Here is an 18,063-nt window from a genome sequence, read left to right on the forward strand (position 1 = left end):
TATTACCAACAGTAACCTTGGAAACGGTGGTCTCAGCTCTTTTCAGGTCCTTGACCAGCTCCTCCCGTGTAGTTCTGGGTTGATTTCTCACCTTCCTTAGGATCATTGAGACCCCACGAGGTAAGATCTTGCATGGAGCCCCAGTCCGAGGGAGATTGACAGTCATGTTTAGCTTCTTCCATTTTCTAATGATTGCTCCAACAGTGGACTTTTTTTCACCAAGCTGCTTGGCAATTTCCCCGTAGCCCTTTCCAGCCTTGTGGAGGTGTACAGTTTTGTCTCTAGTGTCTTTGGACAGCTCTTTGGTTTTGGCCATGTTAGTAGTTGGATTCTTACTGATTGTATGGGGTGGACAGGTGTCTTTATGCAGCTAACGACCTCAAACAGGTGCATCTAATTTAGGATAATATATGTAGTGGAGGTGGACATTTTAAAAGCAGACTAACAGGTCTTTGAGGGTCAGGATTCTCGCTGATAGACAGGTGTTCAAATACTTATTTGCAGCTGTATCATACAAATAAATAGTTAAAAAATCATATATTGTGATTTCTGGATTGTTTTTTTAGATTATGTCTCTCACAGTGGACAGCACCTTCGATGACAATTTCAGACCCCTCCATGATTTCTAAGTGGGAGAACTTGCAAAATAGCAGGGTGTTCAAATACTTATTTTCCTCACTGTATGTATGTATGTATGTATGTATGTATGTGTAATATATATATATATTCAAATTCAAAAATTTTAATTCACACACACTGTTTAATATGTCATGTGTTGCTGTTCACCTAAGATTGTATTTACCTAATTCTAAGTTCTGCTAAGCACCATATGATCTGTTCTGATACATAAAACTATAGAATTCAAAGAGGGCGGATTTTTAATTCACACAACTGTATTAACAAGTCACAGCAAGGACCACACAACAGAACACCATTCAAATCAAAATACTAATTAGACCAAGTAAAGAGAAAAAAATACATAAATCACACACAACTATTAAGCAGTACTAAGATTTGGGTAAATGATCACTAATGTATTTAGGAGGACAAAGTCCATGTTCTTGAATAAAAATAAATGTCAGCATGTGGCAAAACATTTTTTTTAAAAAGGGGTGATTTGGCCACGTTGATACCGTACATAACATTCCAAAAAAGTAAAATATGCAGGGAAGACGTGTGAAAAATATACTTTCAAATATTAAGGTGAAATGCCACACTTTATTTTTATAAAAATATACACAATAAACAGGAAATTAAAGCAAAAACTTTAAAGTGCATTAAATCCTCAGAGCTAAAAACATCAGGAATAGGTTAAAATCAATTAAATACAAATAAATTATCACATTTAAGGTCACAATGAGCACACTCCAAAACAAGTCCATATTTGTCTTGGGTTATAAAGTTCATTGTGAAATGCAGATGAGAACACAAAACTTAAGCTAAAAAAAAAAAAAAAAAAAAAAAAGGATAATAATAATAATAATAAAAAACAAATAAAATAAAAAAGGGGTGTGTGTGTGTGTGTGTGTGTGTGTGTGTGTGTGTGTGTGTGTGTGTGTGGGGGGGGGGGGGGGGGTTATAAATAAAAACAAAAAGAAAACAGCAAAAAAAATTCAAGAATCCACTCTGTATGAGTCTCCTATAGAAGCAGGCCTTCCTTTCTCCCCAAATCGCTGAAAGAAGGACATCAGTGTTGACGGTTCGTGTCTTTTGGTTTCTCGTACGTGACGTCTTGGAAAGAAAGCACTGAAACGAAAGCTAGGTATGGATTCAGGGTTTTCACCCACTGATGCAGACCTTAAAAGAGTTCCTGGTATTGATGTGCCTTTTAATGGAGAATCTCTAATGCCCACATGGCTAATCACAGAGGTAGACAAGCTGTGCTCATATGACCTGCACATGTGTGCCAGTAAAGGGCCCTTGGAGGGTGTGTCAGGCAGTGCCCACACTCCATCCTCAGAGTCTTCATCTTTAATTGAACCAAAGGAATGTCTGCGGCGCCGCATGCATGAGGGTGAGACATTTGGACTGAGAACAGTCCAAGGCGATCCAAAGCCATTCTTATGGGCCAAATCCACCTCTTGTTTTCCTCTGTGATGAGGTGAGGAGACATTCTGAAGATTTAAGCGCTGTGCAGCATCTAAAACGGAGCATCTAACCCGGCATGGCTCCTTCTGGGAATCCTCCTTCGCTTGATCAGTCTCTTCCTTCCTCCCTTGCTCATCCTTCACTCCACCATGTTGTTTGACAAGTATGCTCCTGCGCCGGGTTGCTTTGCAGCTTTTTGGAGTTGATTTGTCTTCTATGCATGGTGCTCTTTTTGGGGCTGATGGTGTACACTGTACATTTGCATCGCAGCACATTTTTTCCGTGTTTAAGCATTCCTCTTCTTGCTTTTCTTCATGACAGGCATCAATCAGTACCTTTTCAGGACTCTCCTGGGCCATCAGACAGCTCTTGGCCTGCTCCTCATTGAGCAAAATTACATTTTGTTCTGTCTTGGCGGGAGTTTCCAGGGTTTTCTGGACGCTCAGAGTCCGCTCTTGAAGTGAAATATCTATATCCTTTTTGTCCATATTAACAGAGTTATCTAAAGCTATGGGAGACTTTTCTGCCAGTAGGTTGTTTTTAGTAGGTAGATTGTTTTTGTCCAGCGTTTCTGTTTCCCTGTTGGATGAGGGCTGTCTTCTGCGGGTAGGACGAGTGTTGAGGAAACTGGTAAGAATGGACTCCAGGGCCTCATGTTCTGAGCTTTGCCTAGAGCAGGCGGCGATTGTACGACGCTTGGGTACTCGGCTAAGTGTCTCTTTCTCTCTCTGCTGCCTTCGGTGCCTCTCCACTGCCTCTCGTTCTGCATTTTCCTGTTCAAACAAGTTTATTAAGTCATTTGAAATTATTAATATTCTAATGCATGGTGTTGAATGCAATCATCTTTTTCTTTTACCTAGTCACAAAATGTTTCTCCAACTATTTAATGTAAATAACACTATATTCTATTGTGAATAAAATATGGGTTCATGAGATTTCCCAATCACTACATTCTGTTTTTCTTTACATTTTACAGTGTCCCAACTTTTTTTGTATCTGCGCATGTAAAAAAAATTAATTAAGAAGACATACTTCATCCATGCAAGTGAATCGTTCCTGATAAGTAAAATCCTGTGTGTGGTTGGCTGACAGATGGTGGGTAGGTGATGTGCAGAGTGCTATAGGTTGACTAATGTTGCAAGTTATAAAGAACTGGTTAAGAACAAAGTTATTAGCTAGTTTTATCTGGTAAATGAATGGAAACAATTAATGAGGACCACTAGTCTCAATTATGGAAAAAACAAAACAAAAAAAAGACATACTAAAGAACCTTTCTTTCCCATTAATAAAACTGATCCTGACCATTGAGTTTATATCAACAGAGTTGTAAACTAGTTACAAGACTTACCAATACAGCTCTGTCAAACTTCTTACAGAAGGAGTGGAAAATTGAACAGCATTCCTCCAGCTTAAAGGAAGCAGGGTCTTCACAGAAAAACTCAGCCACTGAGTGACTGATTGAATCCAGCTCCCTTAAAGAGGCTTCCATGTCTACAAGCTGACATATCGCCATCTACACAAAAGACAAGATAAAGCCAATCACCACAATGATCTCAGATTTTACATCAGTCTCCTAAAGTGAATATGTTGCAGACTCACTTGAAGAAACTCATCCATTTGATGTTGCAGATCAGGCTGTTTGCTGGCATAGGCTTTTGCTTCTTTAGTTTTTGCCAATTCTCTATTAATGTCTTTTTCTACTTCTTGTTTTTGAATTCTGAGAAACAAAACATAAAACATGTAAAGTGTTCAGCATCCCAGCTTATTTTTAAGTATATAAATCGTAATGCCTATTACAGTCACCTTGATGCTTCACCGATGTGTTGAAGCTGTTCTGTAAACCTTAATAAAGCACCATCAATCTGCTGAGCTTGCTGCGGTGAAGAGATTTTCCAGGATAAAAAGGTGAAAAAATAAAACTAGCTGAAGTTTATTTTATATATATATATTATATTACCATAGCCACATAGTGCATAAGATTCATGCCAGGTTTGTTAGCTTTGGTGTCCACAAGCCTCAGAAGAGAAGTCATTCTGAAACCTATTGCTCGACCAGCGTAGCCACCCTGAACAAGTCCAGACAAAAACATAGTGGCATATTAACTGACATTTCATTGCAACACCTTTACTATCATCCAGAATTTATAATAAGTTTGACACAGTCATTATTTTTTTGACAAAAATTAAGCAAAGCTGAAGAAGCCATTTGTGAAAAACTAAGTGCGTCTTATGATTCGGTATCTTGCACCTTCAGCAGTGATAACTTATATAATATAATCGTATTCTGTATGACTATCAGTCTAATCATTGTGACGGATTTCTGGCCCACTCTTCTTTAGTGTTTCAGTTCACTGAAGTTTGTGGGCATTTGTTTATGCACAGCTTTCTTAAGATCCTGCCACAGCATTTCAGTTGGGTTGAGGACTGGACTGACTGGGCCACATCAACACCTTGATTCTGTTCTTTTTTTAGCCAGTCTGTTATAGAGATGCTGTGTGCTTAAGATCATTGTCCTGTTGCATAACTCAATTTCTGGCAAACTTTAGCTGTTCAACAGATGGCCTCACATTTGACTCTAAAATACTGGTCTACAGAGGAGTTCAATGTAGCCTCAATGACTGCAAGTTGCCCAGGTCCTGTTGCTGCAACAGGCTTAAATCATCACCCCTTTACCACAGTGTTGACAGTTGGAAGGAGGTGTTTTTGCTGATATGCTGTGTTTGGTTTTCACCAAATGTTGTGCTGTGCATTATGGCCAAAAATGTCCATTTTGGTCTTGCCTGTATGAGCCCTGTTGAGAATTCAATGCAAAACTCCGAGCATTGCATGGTCTGGCTTTGAAGAGAATTTGCTAGGACACCCACTCATAGAAAGATTGAAAACTGTCTTGAATGTTTTCCACTTGTGCATAATCTTCCTCAGTGTAGAATTAGGAGCTTTAAATTGTTAGGAAATGGTGTTATAACCCTTCCCAGATTGATGTCAGCATAGTTCTTTGAGAAGAAATTGTTGCTGTCTGTCTTGGTGTAAACACACACTTGAATGCTCCAGACCAGCAAACTGCTAAAACGTGGGCTTTTAAATAGGTGGTTACACTTGCGAATGATCAGTTAATCAAGAGCATTTATTTAGTAGCACCTGGCTGCTACGTGGCTTCTTAATTCCTAAGAAAGCAGTAACGGTATACTTTTTTTTTTTTTTTGCAAAAATTCAATAATAGCATGGTGGTGGTGTTCATCTGAGCTTGTATTTGCCTAATTTTAAGACCTGATAAGAACCAGAGGATTTTTTATGATGTCCTGATAATGTAGATATGTGATTAGATTAGTTAAGAGGTGTCTGCAGTTAGTGACCTGGGCTTTTCACTCAGAAGCCTTGCCAGTTTTTCAGGAATGAATCACAAAGCAGAAAACCAAAAAGTGTTCTAACCAATCTTTTAACAGCTGGTGGTTCAGAGGAGTAACCTGTGTAAGTAACAGTGAGCTACACTCTGGTGTGCAGAATGTCATCTCAGAATAAACCAATTATTTCAAAAATAAAGTAGATCCGCCTAAACTAGTGAAATTAAAAATATACATAAGCAATATAAATATTATTTAAAAAAAATTAAATAAAAAAAAATAAAAAACCTTACAGCATTCATGTAGTTTCCAGCTTTAAGCACCAGTCTGATTATAGAATGTAGATCATCACACTCCAGCAGCTCTGTGAGAGTAAGGAAGTTTTGTAAATCATTTAGCGGATAAGAAAATATCCAGTAAATATTGAATATATTTTTGTGGCAAAAAAGTTTAATAATTTAGAGAAGTGATGTTCAGGTTAAACCTTTTAAATTTTTAAATTTTGCTCTGAAGTACAATAAGGACAAAACTAAACATGAAGAAAAATGTGTAACTAATATGTAAATTAATAAACAAACTAAGCACAATACCATTAGCTGCTGCAGTCATGATCGAAATAGATTTTTTCATTTCCTCTATAAAGGGAATTAACTCCTCTCTGAGAAGCAGGCTTTTTAATCTTTCTTCATATCTGTGAGCACAGAATACATCAACAATTCAAAACCTAATTCAAATAATTCTGGTTTTATTTCTTTCCCAGAGCCATTAAACTCACCCGGGAACTTTAACCAGCATCAGGAAGAAGCGGTCTGCCTCTGCAAGCTGAGACACATCACCATTGAATGATAGCAGCTTCTTCACCTGTAACATTCAGTTGATTTCTTAGCAATCCGCAGGCCAGTGAGACACCCAGAGCATCAGTTTTAAATGTCAAGCAAATACTACTGCATATTAAAAATAATTTAAGCGATCTTTATCCTAATTATTATTACGAATAAGCAATGATAGTTATGTGTCAGAGGCTTTTTTTTTTTTTTTACTTATTACTTTCTTTTAGGTTCAGAGATATTATGCAAACTACAGGATTCAAGAGTTTGTCATATGTACAGGAAACAGTTTGTTACACAATACAATGAAACTATCAAATTACAATTAAATTAGCAAAGTTATTATTTATGTTCCAAATAACAGGTGAAATATGTGCATGTATAAAGTGAGCAGTGTTCAGTGTAATCCTCATACAAAGGCATGTGCAAAGTCCTAGCAAGGTAGATTGGGTCCATTGGGTATATGTTTGTATTCCCACTGTAAGGGGCTAAATTTGTTTATGCAAAAATACGCAGAGGTCAGCTCTAGTCAATTTTGACATTTGCATTGTGGGTGCGTGTGTTTGTAGAAATGACGGGGACTACAATGATTGGGGGTGAGCCAATGGATGAGTGTTCAGCCTTGAAGCTCGATCTTTAACACTCCTGTAGAGTCTGCCTGACTGTAGGAGTGGGAAAAAGCTATGCTTTTGTCATTGAGTGACTTTTGTCTTTGATGATGATTGCTCTTCTAATGAATCTGGCCTGGTGGTGGCTCTCCAGTGTTGTTAAGGTTGTTCGATGGTTTTAGCAGCTCTCACCAGCTGCTGTAAAGCCTTACAATTTGCTGTGCAGCTTCCAAACTAGAATGTTATGGAGCTGGTGTGCATGCTCTCAATAGCACACCTATAGAAACTATCACTTAGGCGTAAGGTGTGTTACTTCTGGCTTCTCCGATTAACATTCATCTCCTTTGTTTTGCTGACATTTAGAGAGATCGTTGTCCTTGGCACCACTTTACTAGTTCAGCCACTTCCCTCCTGAATGCTGACTCATCAAATCCTGTAATCAGTCCAATGACTATTGTCTCATCAGCAAACTTGATCATGCTGAAATTGTTCTGGTAGGGCACACTATCATGGGTGAAGAGTGTGTAGAGCATTTTTCGGCATGCGAGCTACTTATAAAATGACCTACCTACTATAAAAATGCATAAAAAAAATATCAAAACCTACAAAATATCAACCCACATTACTTTTGCGATCGACCGGTAGATCGCAATCGACGTATTGGGCACCCCTGGTGTAGAGCGTGGTGGCTCTACACGCTTATAGCCCTGCGGAGCGCCTGTGTTTCGGATTATTGACCTGGATAGGTGGTTTCCAGTTCTAACAGTCTGGGTTAGAAATTCCAGAACTAGTCAGTAGTAGTATGAAGTAGTAGTATGAAGCTTTAGTCTCTAGTCTTTGTATTCCCAACAGCTCTTTGAAAATCATACTTGAAGAGAGGTCTGTATGCAGTGTAAAAAAAACACTAAGATGTCTGATTGGCCGAAGTGGGGGTGAGGCACAGTCTTGTATGTACCCTTACTGTATACCTAGTCCAGGATGTTTTAACATGCACATTTGATGCATAGATTACTGTGGTTAAAAATCACCTGCCACAATACACACAGAGTCCAAATGTGTGCTTTCTTGTGCATTTATCGGTCATACAGGGTCATACAGAATCCAGAGTGATGCTGTGAAGTTCATGTGTGGCAGAATAAAAAGCCAGGTGAAATACAATGAGAATTCCCTTGATGGATAAAATTACCTGCATTTCACTACTAAGGGTTTCAAATCCTTCTTACAGCGTCTACTGACAGACTGTGCATCAGAGCATCACCAGTTGTTAATGTAAACACACATTCCTCCACCTTTATGTTTTCCAGATGCCACTGCACAGTCGAAAGTGGCATGTCAAAATTATTAATTGTGTTGTTACACGTTTTGTAGACATTTTCCATAGGTTAATTTTACCCAAGATGCAAATGGAATAAGGGCAGTAATTTGCAAACAAATGCCCTAAAATTGGAATAAACTGGATAAAAATAAAAGATTCTCCATTTTGTTCAGCTTCGGTGTATGCTAAGGAGACTGTAAAGATCGTAACATGCACATTAATTGTGTTGTGTAAACATTACTCATTTTCATACTTTTCACAATTCTACAAGTTGTACAAATGTACCTCCTCATCATCAGGCAGCAGCTTGTTCAGCTCTCTCAGTCTGCCTGCAGCAAATCGCATGTTTCCCTTCATGATGTCCTCAACAATGTCCCGAATTGGCCTGCGGAGGGAGCCAAAGAACAAATATAACCTCTATAAAAGAATATAGTTCTTTGTAATACTGACTAGACAGGAATCCTCAAATCTTATGACTACAAATCCTATGACTACAAACCACACATGATGTCACCGATTTAATGATTTTTCTGGTAACTAAAATTGTGGAACAAACAGAAATTGAAATTTCTTTTTCAAATATCTACATGACAAGTTTCAATGGACAACACAGTTTTACACCCATTAACTCTTATTAGAAAATATTTTGTCATAGCTTTTACAGTTATTTATGCCACCTTTTAATGAATAATGTTTGATGATAATGCTCACGCAGCGGAGTTAATATTTCAGTTGCAGACAATGTGGTGTGGCAGTGTGATATAATTTGGTTTTCTCAGAGAATATTAGGTGCTTGTATTTACAGTAAGAAAAACAAAGATTATGACGGTAACAAATCGAGGGTATTGGCTAATTACAATTCCCCAATTTTCGAGGGCCTGTGTATGACATGAATTCTGCTCATCCTGTAAATGATTGGTAAGCAAATAATGACCAACCTCTGTCAAAAAACCTCACCGTTTAAACTGCTTCAGGAGAATCCCAAGATTCATACTTTTCTTTGAGTTAAGGATTGAGACCTGTCAAATAGAAGGTGTTAAAAATGTAAGAAAGAATGAAAGGGAAAAAGAAAAAAAAACACCTGCATGTTTTAACAACTCTCATTTGCATATACATAAAGGGTTGTACCAAAAAGAAAAAAATAATCAACAAAAAAACGGAAATTTTTAGATCACTATCAGAAGGTTAATACAATAAAGTAGGAACATAGCCAAAGCAAGGCAAATACATTGCATTGTGTAGCAACACACACCTCTACACTTCCTATTCATCTCAATATTAATCATCCTAAGCTACTTCTGCTTGCAGCCAGAACTGTTCCCTATACACTGGCAAACACAATTATTCAACCTTTTAATTTCTGGGTAATCCTTTAAACACATGTACTGTAAGAAATATAGCTTGCCACATACAATATCTAAGAAAAGTAAGTGCACCGCTCACATTAACAACTTTTTTTATTATATGTATATCTCAAGGGACAATACTATAGAAATTAAAATTGGATATACTTTAGAGTAGTCAATGTGCAGCCTGTATACAGTACAATATAATAGATTTATTGTCCTCTTAAAAAAAAAAAAAAAAAAAAAAAAAAAAAAAAAAAAAAGCCATTATTGTCTAAATAACTTGCAACAAAAGTGAGTACATCCTAAGTGAACATGTCAAATCTGTTTCAATTATTTCAATTTTTTATGTGAGCAAAAAAACTAGCACTACCTTAATCCTCCAAGGCATGAAATTGTTGCTGCACAGGTTGTTGCTGGGATCCTCTTTCAGTTCTCCACAATAACATCACAAAGATGCTGGATGTTAGACACATGGTGCTTCTCCCCCAGTCACTTGAGGATGCCCCACAGGGGCTCAATAGTGTCCAGGTATGGAAACATACTTGGCCACTCAGTCACCTTCACATTCCTCAGCAGGGCAGTTGTCATCTTGCCAGTGTGTTTGGGGTGTTCAGAAGAGGCTTTCCTTCTGGGATAACAGCCATGCAAACAGACTTGTTGCAGTGTGCAGCATATGGTCTGAGCACTGACAAGTGGACTTACTTTCTTGCTTCTGCAACCTATAAAGCAATGCTGGCAGCACTCAGGTGTCTTTTTTTTTTTTAAACCCAGCTTCTGCACCTGATGCACAACACGAGCAACAATACTAATTCTCAAATCCTCAGAGAGTTCTTGGCCATGAGGTGGCCTGTTGAACATCCAGTGGTCAGTGTGAGAGAAGTGTTCTCAAAGCACCAAATTTGACAAAAAGTACTGCTCTAATACAAGATAAACAAATTTCTATGCTCCTGTCAAGCAGACAAAAACAAACATGATGAATAGGAATTTTGGCTTTGCATGATTACACGTTATCACTTGTGTCCTCACTTTTGTTTCCAGCTATTTTGAAAATAATGGCTATGTTATTTTTAGAGGACAGTAAATCTATACTGCTGTACAAGCTGCACATTGACTACTCGAGAATGTACCCAAGTTACGTTTCTATAGTATTGTCCCTTGGGAAGATATAATAAAATGGTTGCTGAATTGTGAGGGGTATACTCACTTTTAAGAGATACTGTATATGTACACACTTTCTTCACCCCCCCCCCCCATTCATTTCCAGGATTGATGGACCACAGGGAATGATATTACCATGATTTAATTATTTTTCAATAACTTCGTATACTGTAGTGTTTTACTGATCTTATGGGAGCAGATTGCTGAAGCTTTTTTTCTGAATGTATTAAATAACATCATATAATTTACTTCCACTTATTGCTGCATTTAATATTAAGGGAAATCTGTGAAACTAGTTCTTTTTAATCACTTAGTTATTCCCCCACCAGACCCTCATTTTTTCCTGCTTGACCAAGAAATGCTATTTACCTTATTACGGAGAAAGCTCAAAGTTCCCTGTCCTGATCACCATTAGCTTGGACTAAATAAACTCTGACTAAATGTTAAATAATCTTTACCCTATCAATAATTACATCAGCAGCATCTGTGAAACACTAAAGTAGTTGTTACCACAGAATTGATAATGAAGCAAAACCAGCACATTAATATAAACCAATGTGATTATCACATTTACACTATGAGCGATCAATCATCCAACAGAAAAAAATATCAACACACATTAACCCTATTGTATTATTATATCACAGCACAGCTGCCTTCTTAATTCTGACTGGTCAGAATGTGTTACGGTGATTAATTTAATATGATAGCAACTCTGATACAACATCCAGCTGCAAAGCAGCGCTTTGAATTAATTCGGTTTTTGGGGCCGACAGCCTGCTTATAACTGCATTACTTCAAATGATGACTTGCTTATTTGAGTTATGCATCAATAATAAATAAAAATGATATTCGTTTGCAAATGCTGTTGTGATACAGGAAGAATAAGGATGAGCTTTTATAAGAAAATAATTAACGTGTGTATGTGTAGCATCCCGTGACTACAAACCATTGATTATTTTTCTACAACAGTGTCTTCTATTTGTATTTCACATGGTTCTGTGATACTAACACTTCAAAGGGCAACAATGTGATAATTAAGAAACAGTGTATTGGGAAGCCCTAGTGGGAATGTTAATCAGCACTCTAGCAGATCTCGGAAATTATAAATTAAACAGTGTTTAATGTGATATTTCAAACGCAAGATATTTTAGTGATCTGAATGAAAAAATGCTGAGAAAATCAAGATCTAGTGCCCATAAAACAATCTGTAGTGATAGAAGTGTGCTCTTTAGACTCAACCACGATCTGGGATACAGCAATTCATATACCTTCAATTTACTAGGGTCACCTGTACATCTAATGTGTGTGTGTGCAATGCTAAAATATATGATTCTGGATAGGAGCTTCACTTGTTCACCTCAAACATATGTGTAATCTCTGTGATTTGATTTTAACACGGTTGCTGCCATCAGATTGGACGGCTTGAGTACATCATTAACTGCTGATCACCTTGGAATTTTACACACAGTATCTGGAGTTTACATAGAATGTTGGAAACTCTTTACAACTGTGGAGCAAAAAAGCATCTCATAACACTGTACACATCAATTCTTGAGGCCAATAAGCTAAAAATAAAAGCAGTGTGATGCATCAATGTCTATCACCCGAGACCAAGAATCCGAGGCAGCAATAGGCACAGACTCATCTGAACTGGAAGGTTGATGGCTGGAGAAAAAAAGAAAAAAGTGGTTGCCTCTGAAACTGTCCTGTTCCAGTGAGCATTTCAGAGACACCTTGATGCTTGTTCTTTGTAGACATGTGTGAAAGTGCTCTTTTGCTGGTGCAGCCCACCAACCTCAAACGTTAAAGTTTGTGCTGAGACAATTTTATGCTCACCGTGTCAAAATTGAAGTGTTTTTTCTTTGATTAATATATTTTTCCCAGCACCTCAAAATTGACTTGTCCTCAGCCCCTTTTTAACAACAAAGCATTACACTCACAAATCAGTCACTCAGTGTTTTTTTTCTTGTTTTGTGTTATGACACCACTCTGTGTTAAATATAAAGACTGTTGTGTTATGTGCCAGGAGAGCAGCAAGTTCTAAAATACTCAAAACTGTTTTTTGAAAAATGTTTGCTGCATAATTTTATACATTGTGCAACAGCCACAAAATTGACTAAATAAATGCATGAAGGTACAGGTGCACCTAATAAAGTGGATTGTAAGTGTATACTGAAAACACTAAGAAGGTACTGTAACAGCGGCACACCACCCATATAGCTGTTTGCCTACAGCAATCTCCAGCTGACATGTTCCATCTGCCTGATAAAACTGAAACACACAATACTCACAACCTCTGACAAAGGAGTGGTAGACTGCAGGCCCCACACATTCTTCTTGACTGTGCCATGCCTGGGTGCCATCTGCACGCATTCGGTGTGGCTGAAGAGTTCCTCTATGCACTCGGTGTCCAATGGAAGATCCTCCAGCTTCTTGTTTGATGTCCAGACATTCCGCTTCCCGACCACGCTATGCTTTGGAATGGTGTCCCAGTTGAAGTTGCGCATCTTGGAGCGCCGGTGAACACTGCGAGAGATTAGTGCACTTCCTGCTACAGGAGGTGGAGGAGGTGGAGGAGGAAGAGGAGGGGGAGGAGGGGGAGGAATAGGAGATGGTCCGACGGACATGGCAATGCCATCCATGGGAAATTAGTGGTATGGATACCCAAAGTAGACCCACTTCAGCTTCAAAGGTGTGGATGATTCGCAGGATCCAGAATAGCTAATTTAACAGAACAAGACAAAATTCTTACAAATTAAATTTTTTTTCACAAAATATATAAAATATCATGCCTTTTAAAATTATGGCGGAAGAAGCATATAAGAGAAGCACATAAACAGCAGACAGGACAAACTAAAATACAGTGGGTCAAACTAGCCAGATAATATATACACAATATAGGCTAAACAAATCAAAAGTTTCTGCTGATTGATCACTAACTGTACAAAATACATTAGCAGTCATATCATTTCATATAAAAGTAAGAAATAACACATTTAGAAATATTGCTTTTACTAGGGAGTGTATTTTGTTTGTTTCTTGGTTTGTTTTAATATCCCAAACTATTACTGGGTTTCTCCCTCCTGTACCACAGCCAGTAATCTAAACCTTGTGTAATATTTATTAATAGGAAATAACAGTTGCTGAATACAATGTACAAAAAAATTATAATAATTCACATGTTTCTGAAAACCAAAAGGATTAAAGCTTTAAAAGTGAACAGTCTGACTTTCTTTTTTTTTTGTTATACAATTGGGACGCTAAAGTCTACGCTAAAGAGTTAGTAATAAAAAAGTTAGTAATAATAAAGTTAGTAATAAAAAAAAATTATTCTGAACATTAAAGCACACAGACCAGGCCAAACACAGACACATGCATACCTACACGAAATATATCTCAATAAACCAAGGTTAATTCTGATAAATCAAATCTACCTGAACTGGAACAATCCACTGTTGTCTTAGAGCCAAAAACCCGTTTAAATGATAGGCATTGCAGCGGAGGAGCAGCAAACCAACGCAACGCCTGCACGCAAATAAAGAAGGCACTTTATCAATTCGCTAAACCACGCCCACTTTGATCCGATGGTCACTCACCTGTGAACAAAGCCCCGCCCACTGTTTGATAAAAGCGCGCACTGAAGCCTGAGAGGCGTCACGGTGTGAGATACTGTACTGAAGGGTGGTGTGGGAGTAAATCAGAACTTTGCTGCACACCCCATGTGGCTACTAACACACACACACACACACACACACACACACACACACACACACACACACACACACACACACCTTTTATTACTGTAACCACAAGGAATTTGCATCTACACCTGTATATAATATGCACTACCATATAATTTCATTCACTTCTTTATCTCAATCAGGGCCATGGGGTATCCAGATCCTATCCTGGAAACACTTGGCAGAAAGTATGAATGCAGCCAGGGTCAATTCAAAATAGATTATCCACTTACTGCCATGTTTTTGGGACAAACTGGACACTTCCAGAGTTAAACAACCTTGGCAGACAGCAACCCAATGCCAGGATCACAACAGACACTGGAGCTGTGAACTCTTCCCACTGTGCAACTTATTGTGTGTTCAGTTAACCCATGTTATTTTTTCATTTCTTCCTATTATTAGCTTATGTGCTAGTTTATGTGCTGCTGGAAATGTAAAATAAAACCCCAGTGTATCTTTATGTATGAACACAATAATAAGCTTTAACAGGAACACCTGTACACCTGGTTATTTATACAGCTTTAGTACTACATACATGAACTTCAGTTAGTGTTTGCATAAAACATCAGAAACAAGAAAATGCTCTCAGAGATTGTAACTGGTATTTTTACACAAAGCAATCTCTGGAGTTTACACAGCTTGGTGCAAATAAAATAAATAAATAAAAATAGAAATTAAAGAGAGACATTTCTGCTGTTGGAAAAATGTTTTAGCATTCGGAAAGCTACATGTAGTAACTTATATAACCACAACCACAGGTGGTTCAGTGACTCATGGGCACAAATGTACCCAACCTAGACTTACACATTTTAAAAGGAATAAATCATCTGGGTGTTTTTCAGGCATTTTTAGTTTTTGTCTATAATAACCTTAGATTGTTTTGTTTTTTTTATCTTAGCTGACAGGAGCAGAACCTGATGTAATCTACTGTTGTAGCCTATCCACCTTAAGGTTCAGTGTTCTGTGGATGCTGGGATGCTTTTCTGCTCACCAGTTGAAAGCCTACAGAACCCTTTTACTCAAATATTTATGGTTTTCCAGACCATTCTGTTTAATTTTAACGAAGACTAGGGTTAACCCAAAGCTCCTGATCTGTATCTGCATTATTTTATGCATTGTGCTGCTGCAATATGATTGAATAATAATCTAAGTGTATGTGTGTGTATAAGATATTTCATTTCAAGTGGAAGGTAAGTGAATATAAATAAAAATATTATGAAGTGGAGAATATTTGAGTTTTGAAGACAGCTTTAAGATAGTTCTAGTAGTATGAATGTGCCAAATCCAAATCAGGAATGTGTCCAAATTAGGAACTGGAAACGTGCACCTACAGTGACATTCATGATATTAAATCGTAAGCACACAATTTATGTACAATATAATGAGTGGCTCCAGAAAACTAGCTTTTAGATGAAAGTGCCACACAACGTTTCAACCATCACTCAAAGAACGTTACTTCAATAAAAATCCACAAGTCAGTTTTTTTTGCAAACAGTTCATATTTTATCTTGTGGGCTTCAGTATATCATTTTCATATTCCAGAGGGTTTGGTCAGACTTAGGGATAAAGGCAAACATCATTCATACACTACTGTATCACAGAGCAGTCCAAAATACCAATTATACACAAGAATGTACTTCATACACACGTGGTCCCTCAGAATGAAGAGAGACTCACATTAGTAATAAACCCTTCTGATAGAATCATACCGAAATAAAAAGGACATCATTTTGTTTAAAAAATAAAAATAAAATAACAATGAAGTTAGAGCATAACATTTGGTCTGGTTTATAATTTATACCCTACTTTCAACAATCGACCTTTATGTAGTTCTTCTCACTATACCCCTATTCTGACAATTGTCTAATGACTAAGAAATAAGGATGAGGTACAAAAACACTTTTGCCACATACACAGAAACATCGAACGCATTATTCTAGCAAAAAATCAAATAAAAAAGGAACATGGAAGAAACAAGGGAACAGGAATAATTTGGAAAACATGTGACCAGTTACAATGGGATTGATACAGTATTTCTCCTACATTAGATCATCACTGGGGCGTGGCCCTTCTAGCACATGAACCTAACACAACTGAAAATTTACAACTGAGGTTATTGGACAAGCCATGCAAAATATTCAAACGAGGCACAGCCAATACCAAAATACTATATATGTATATATATATTTTAGAAACCTCTTTTGTATTGCTTTTCTCCAGGCTCCACCTCACAACGTTGTATTAAAAAGTTTGGCCATGATTAAATATAGTATATATTTTCAATTTACTTTAAATAGTACATCTCAGTGTTTGGTCTTTAATAAGACTTGAATAACTCGGAGTGTGTATCATAGCTTGTGTAACTTTATGTAGCATATGAAGGCAAAACTCTGAAAAGTTTCATGGGTTCTTCTTGGCAAGAAAACAAAAGAATCGTAAACTAGTTAAACGGCAAAATGTGCAAACACAAAGTAACCTTCATTTTTAATCAAGAATAAGCTTATGGGGGAAAAAAAAAAAGGCAGAAAATTGACAGACCCTATAGTGTATGATAATCAATGCCAGCTCTATAATATAGACAAATATATATTAATGAAAATTATACAGACTACACTAGACTAGATTTCCTGGATTAAACATTCATTGTAATTTAAAGCAACAGATATACAGACAAAATACAAAAAAAAAATACACAAATTAGTACATAGCACAGTATTTAATCACAACTGTCTCGTATTACACGCCCACAGACTGGCACGTGTCCTGAGAGTTTAGTGTGGTTCAAGTGCTGAGAATGAACAATATGCCACAAATGATCTAAACATAACTGACCACTTATTTTTCCCCTCTAGATGGTAGATATATAACAAAGCTGAATTGTATTTCAGAGCATGTTGGTGTTTCTTAAGCCTGGCTGAGAACTGAAGTTTTTCCTCCACTAACTCCTCTGGTTAAACCTAGTTTAGACTTGTTACTTAGCTGATGACTCGAATCATGTGAGTTAAAATGCGGAGAATGCGAAAAAATGCCACCATGTAAATGGTGGTGTGTGTTTGTGTATTTGTGTGTTTGCGACAGTAAGGGGATAAAGTATGTGCTAGTTGTACAAGCCAATATCATAGTTGTCTGCGTTTAGTCTCCAATTTGCATCGTGGCTAAAATGACAGAACACTGCAAAGACAGTGATAACCGAGTTATTTGGATGTGCACTAAAAATGATAGTCCACTGCCTTAAAAATAAATAGTAGACCATAAGATCAACATTCCTGTATCAGAATACATAGTCATACTGGTTTTTTAGTTACACCTTAACTGTACTTTTTTTGTTAACGGAATCTGATGAGAAGAAGGGTACACACATGCACACTAGGTGCTCTAACCTATAAAAAAAAATAAATAAAATAAAAACAAACAAACAAACAAAAAAAAACAGTACGTGAAATAAAAATCATAATTTACTTAAAATAAATAAATAAAAATCTAATCATGTTGCCATTTTGCTAATCATCTTGTTGCCATTCTGTATCAAATGAATCACAATTATTATGACGGTTACATTTCCCAGGTCATTTCTGAAATAATCACCACTTAAGCACTTAATCATCACTTACACCACGACTGGTAATTAATTTTCG

At 37.2% G+C, this 18,063-nt stretch overlaps 1 protein-coding gene across 2 annotated transcripts; it reads right to left on the minus strand.

Moving 5' to 3' along the window:
• Positions 1 to 1,563: 1,563 nt before the first annotated feature.
• fhdc3 (FH2 domain containing 3) lies at positions 1,564 to 16,181 on the minus strand. Of its 2 annotated transcripts, XM_083569072.1 has the most exons (13): positions 14,458 to 16,181; positions 14,123 to 14,416; positions 12,980 to 13,409; positions 9,136 to 9,197; positions 8,464 to 8,563; positions 6,204 to 6,289; positions 6,019 to 6,119; positions 5,722 to 5,792; positions 4,046 to 4,153; positions 3,892 to 3,962; positions 3,688 to 3,805; positions 3,437 to 3,601; positions 1,564 to 2,861 (listed from the first exon to the last, which is right to left on the minus strand). In XM_083569072.1, exons 3-13 carry the CDS (start codon positions 13,328 to 13,330, stop codon positions 1,614 to 1,616), a joined length of 2,481 nt encoding a protein of 826 aa, XP_083425198.1. In that variant the 5' UTR covers positions 13,331 to 13,409; positions 14,123 to 14,416; positions 14,458 to 16,181; the 3' UTR covers positions 1,564 to 1,613. The 2 variants fall into 2 exon arrangements, with proteins under 2 accessions (XP_083425198.1, XP_083425199.1); XM_083569073.1 differs by lacking the exon at positions 14,458 to 16,181 and having other exon boundaries at positions 12,983 to 13,409; positions 14,123 to 14,236.
• Positions 16,182 to 18,063: the final 1,882 nt, after the last annotated feature.

This window comes from Silurus aristotelis (assembly GCF_946808225.1).
Source record: "Silurus aristotelis genome assembly, chromosome: 18".
Taxonomy (NCBI): domain Eukaryota; kingdom Metazoa; phylum Chordata; class Actinopteri; order Siluriformes; family Siluridae; genus Silurus; species Silurus aristotelis.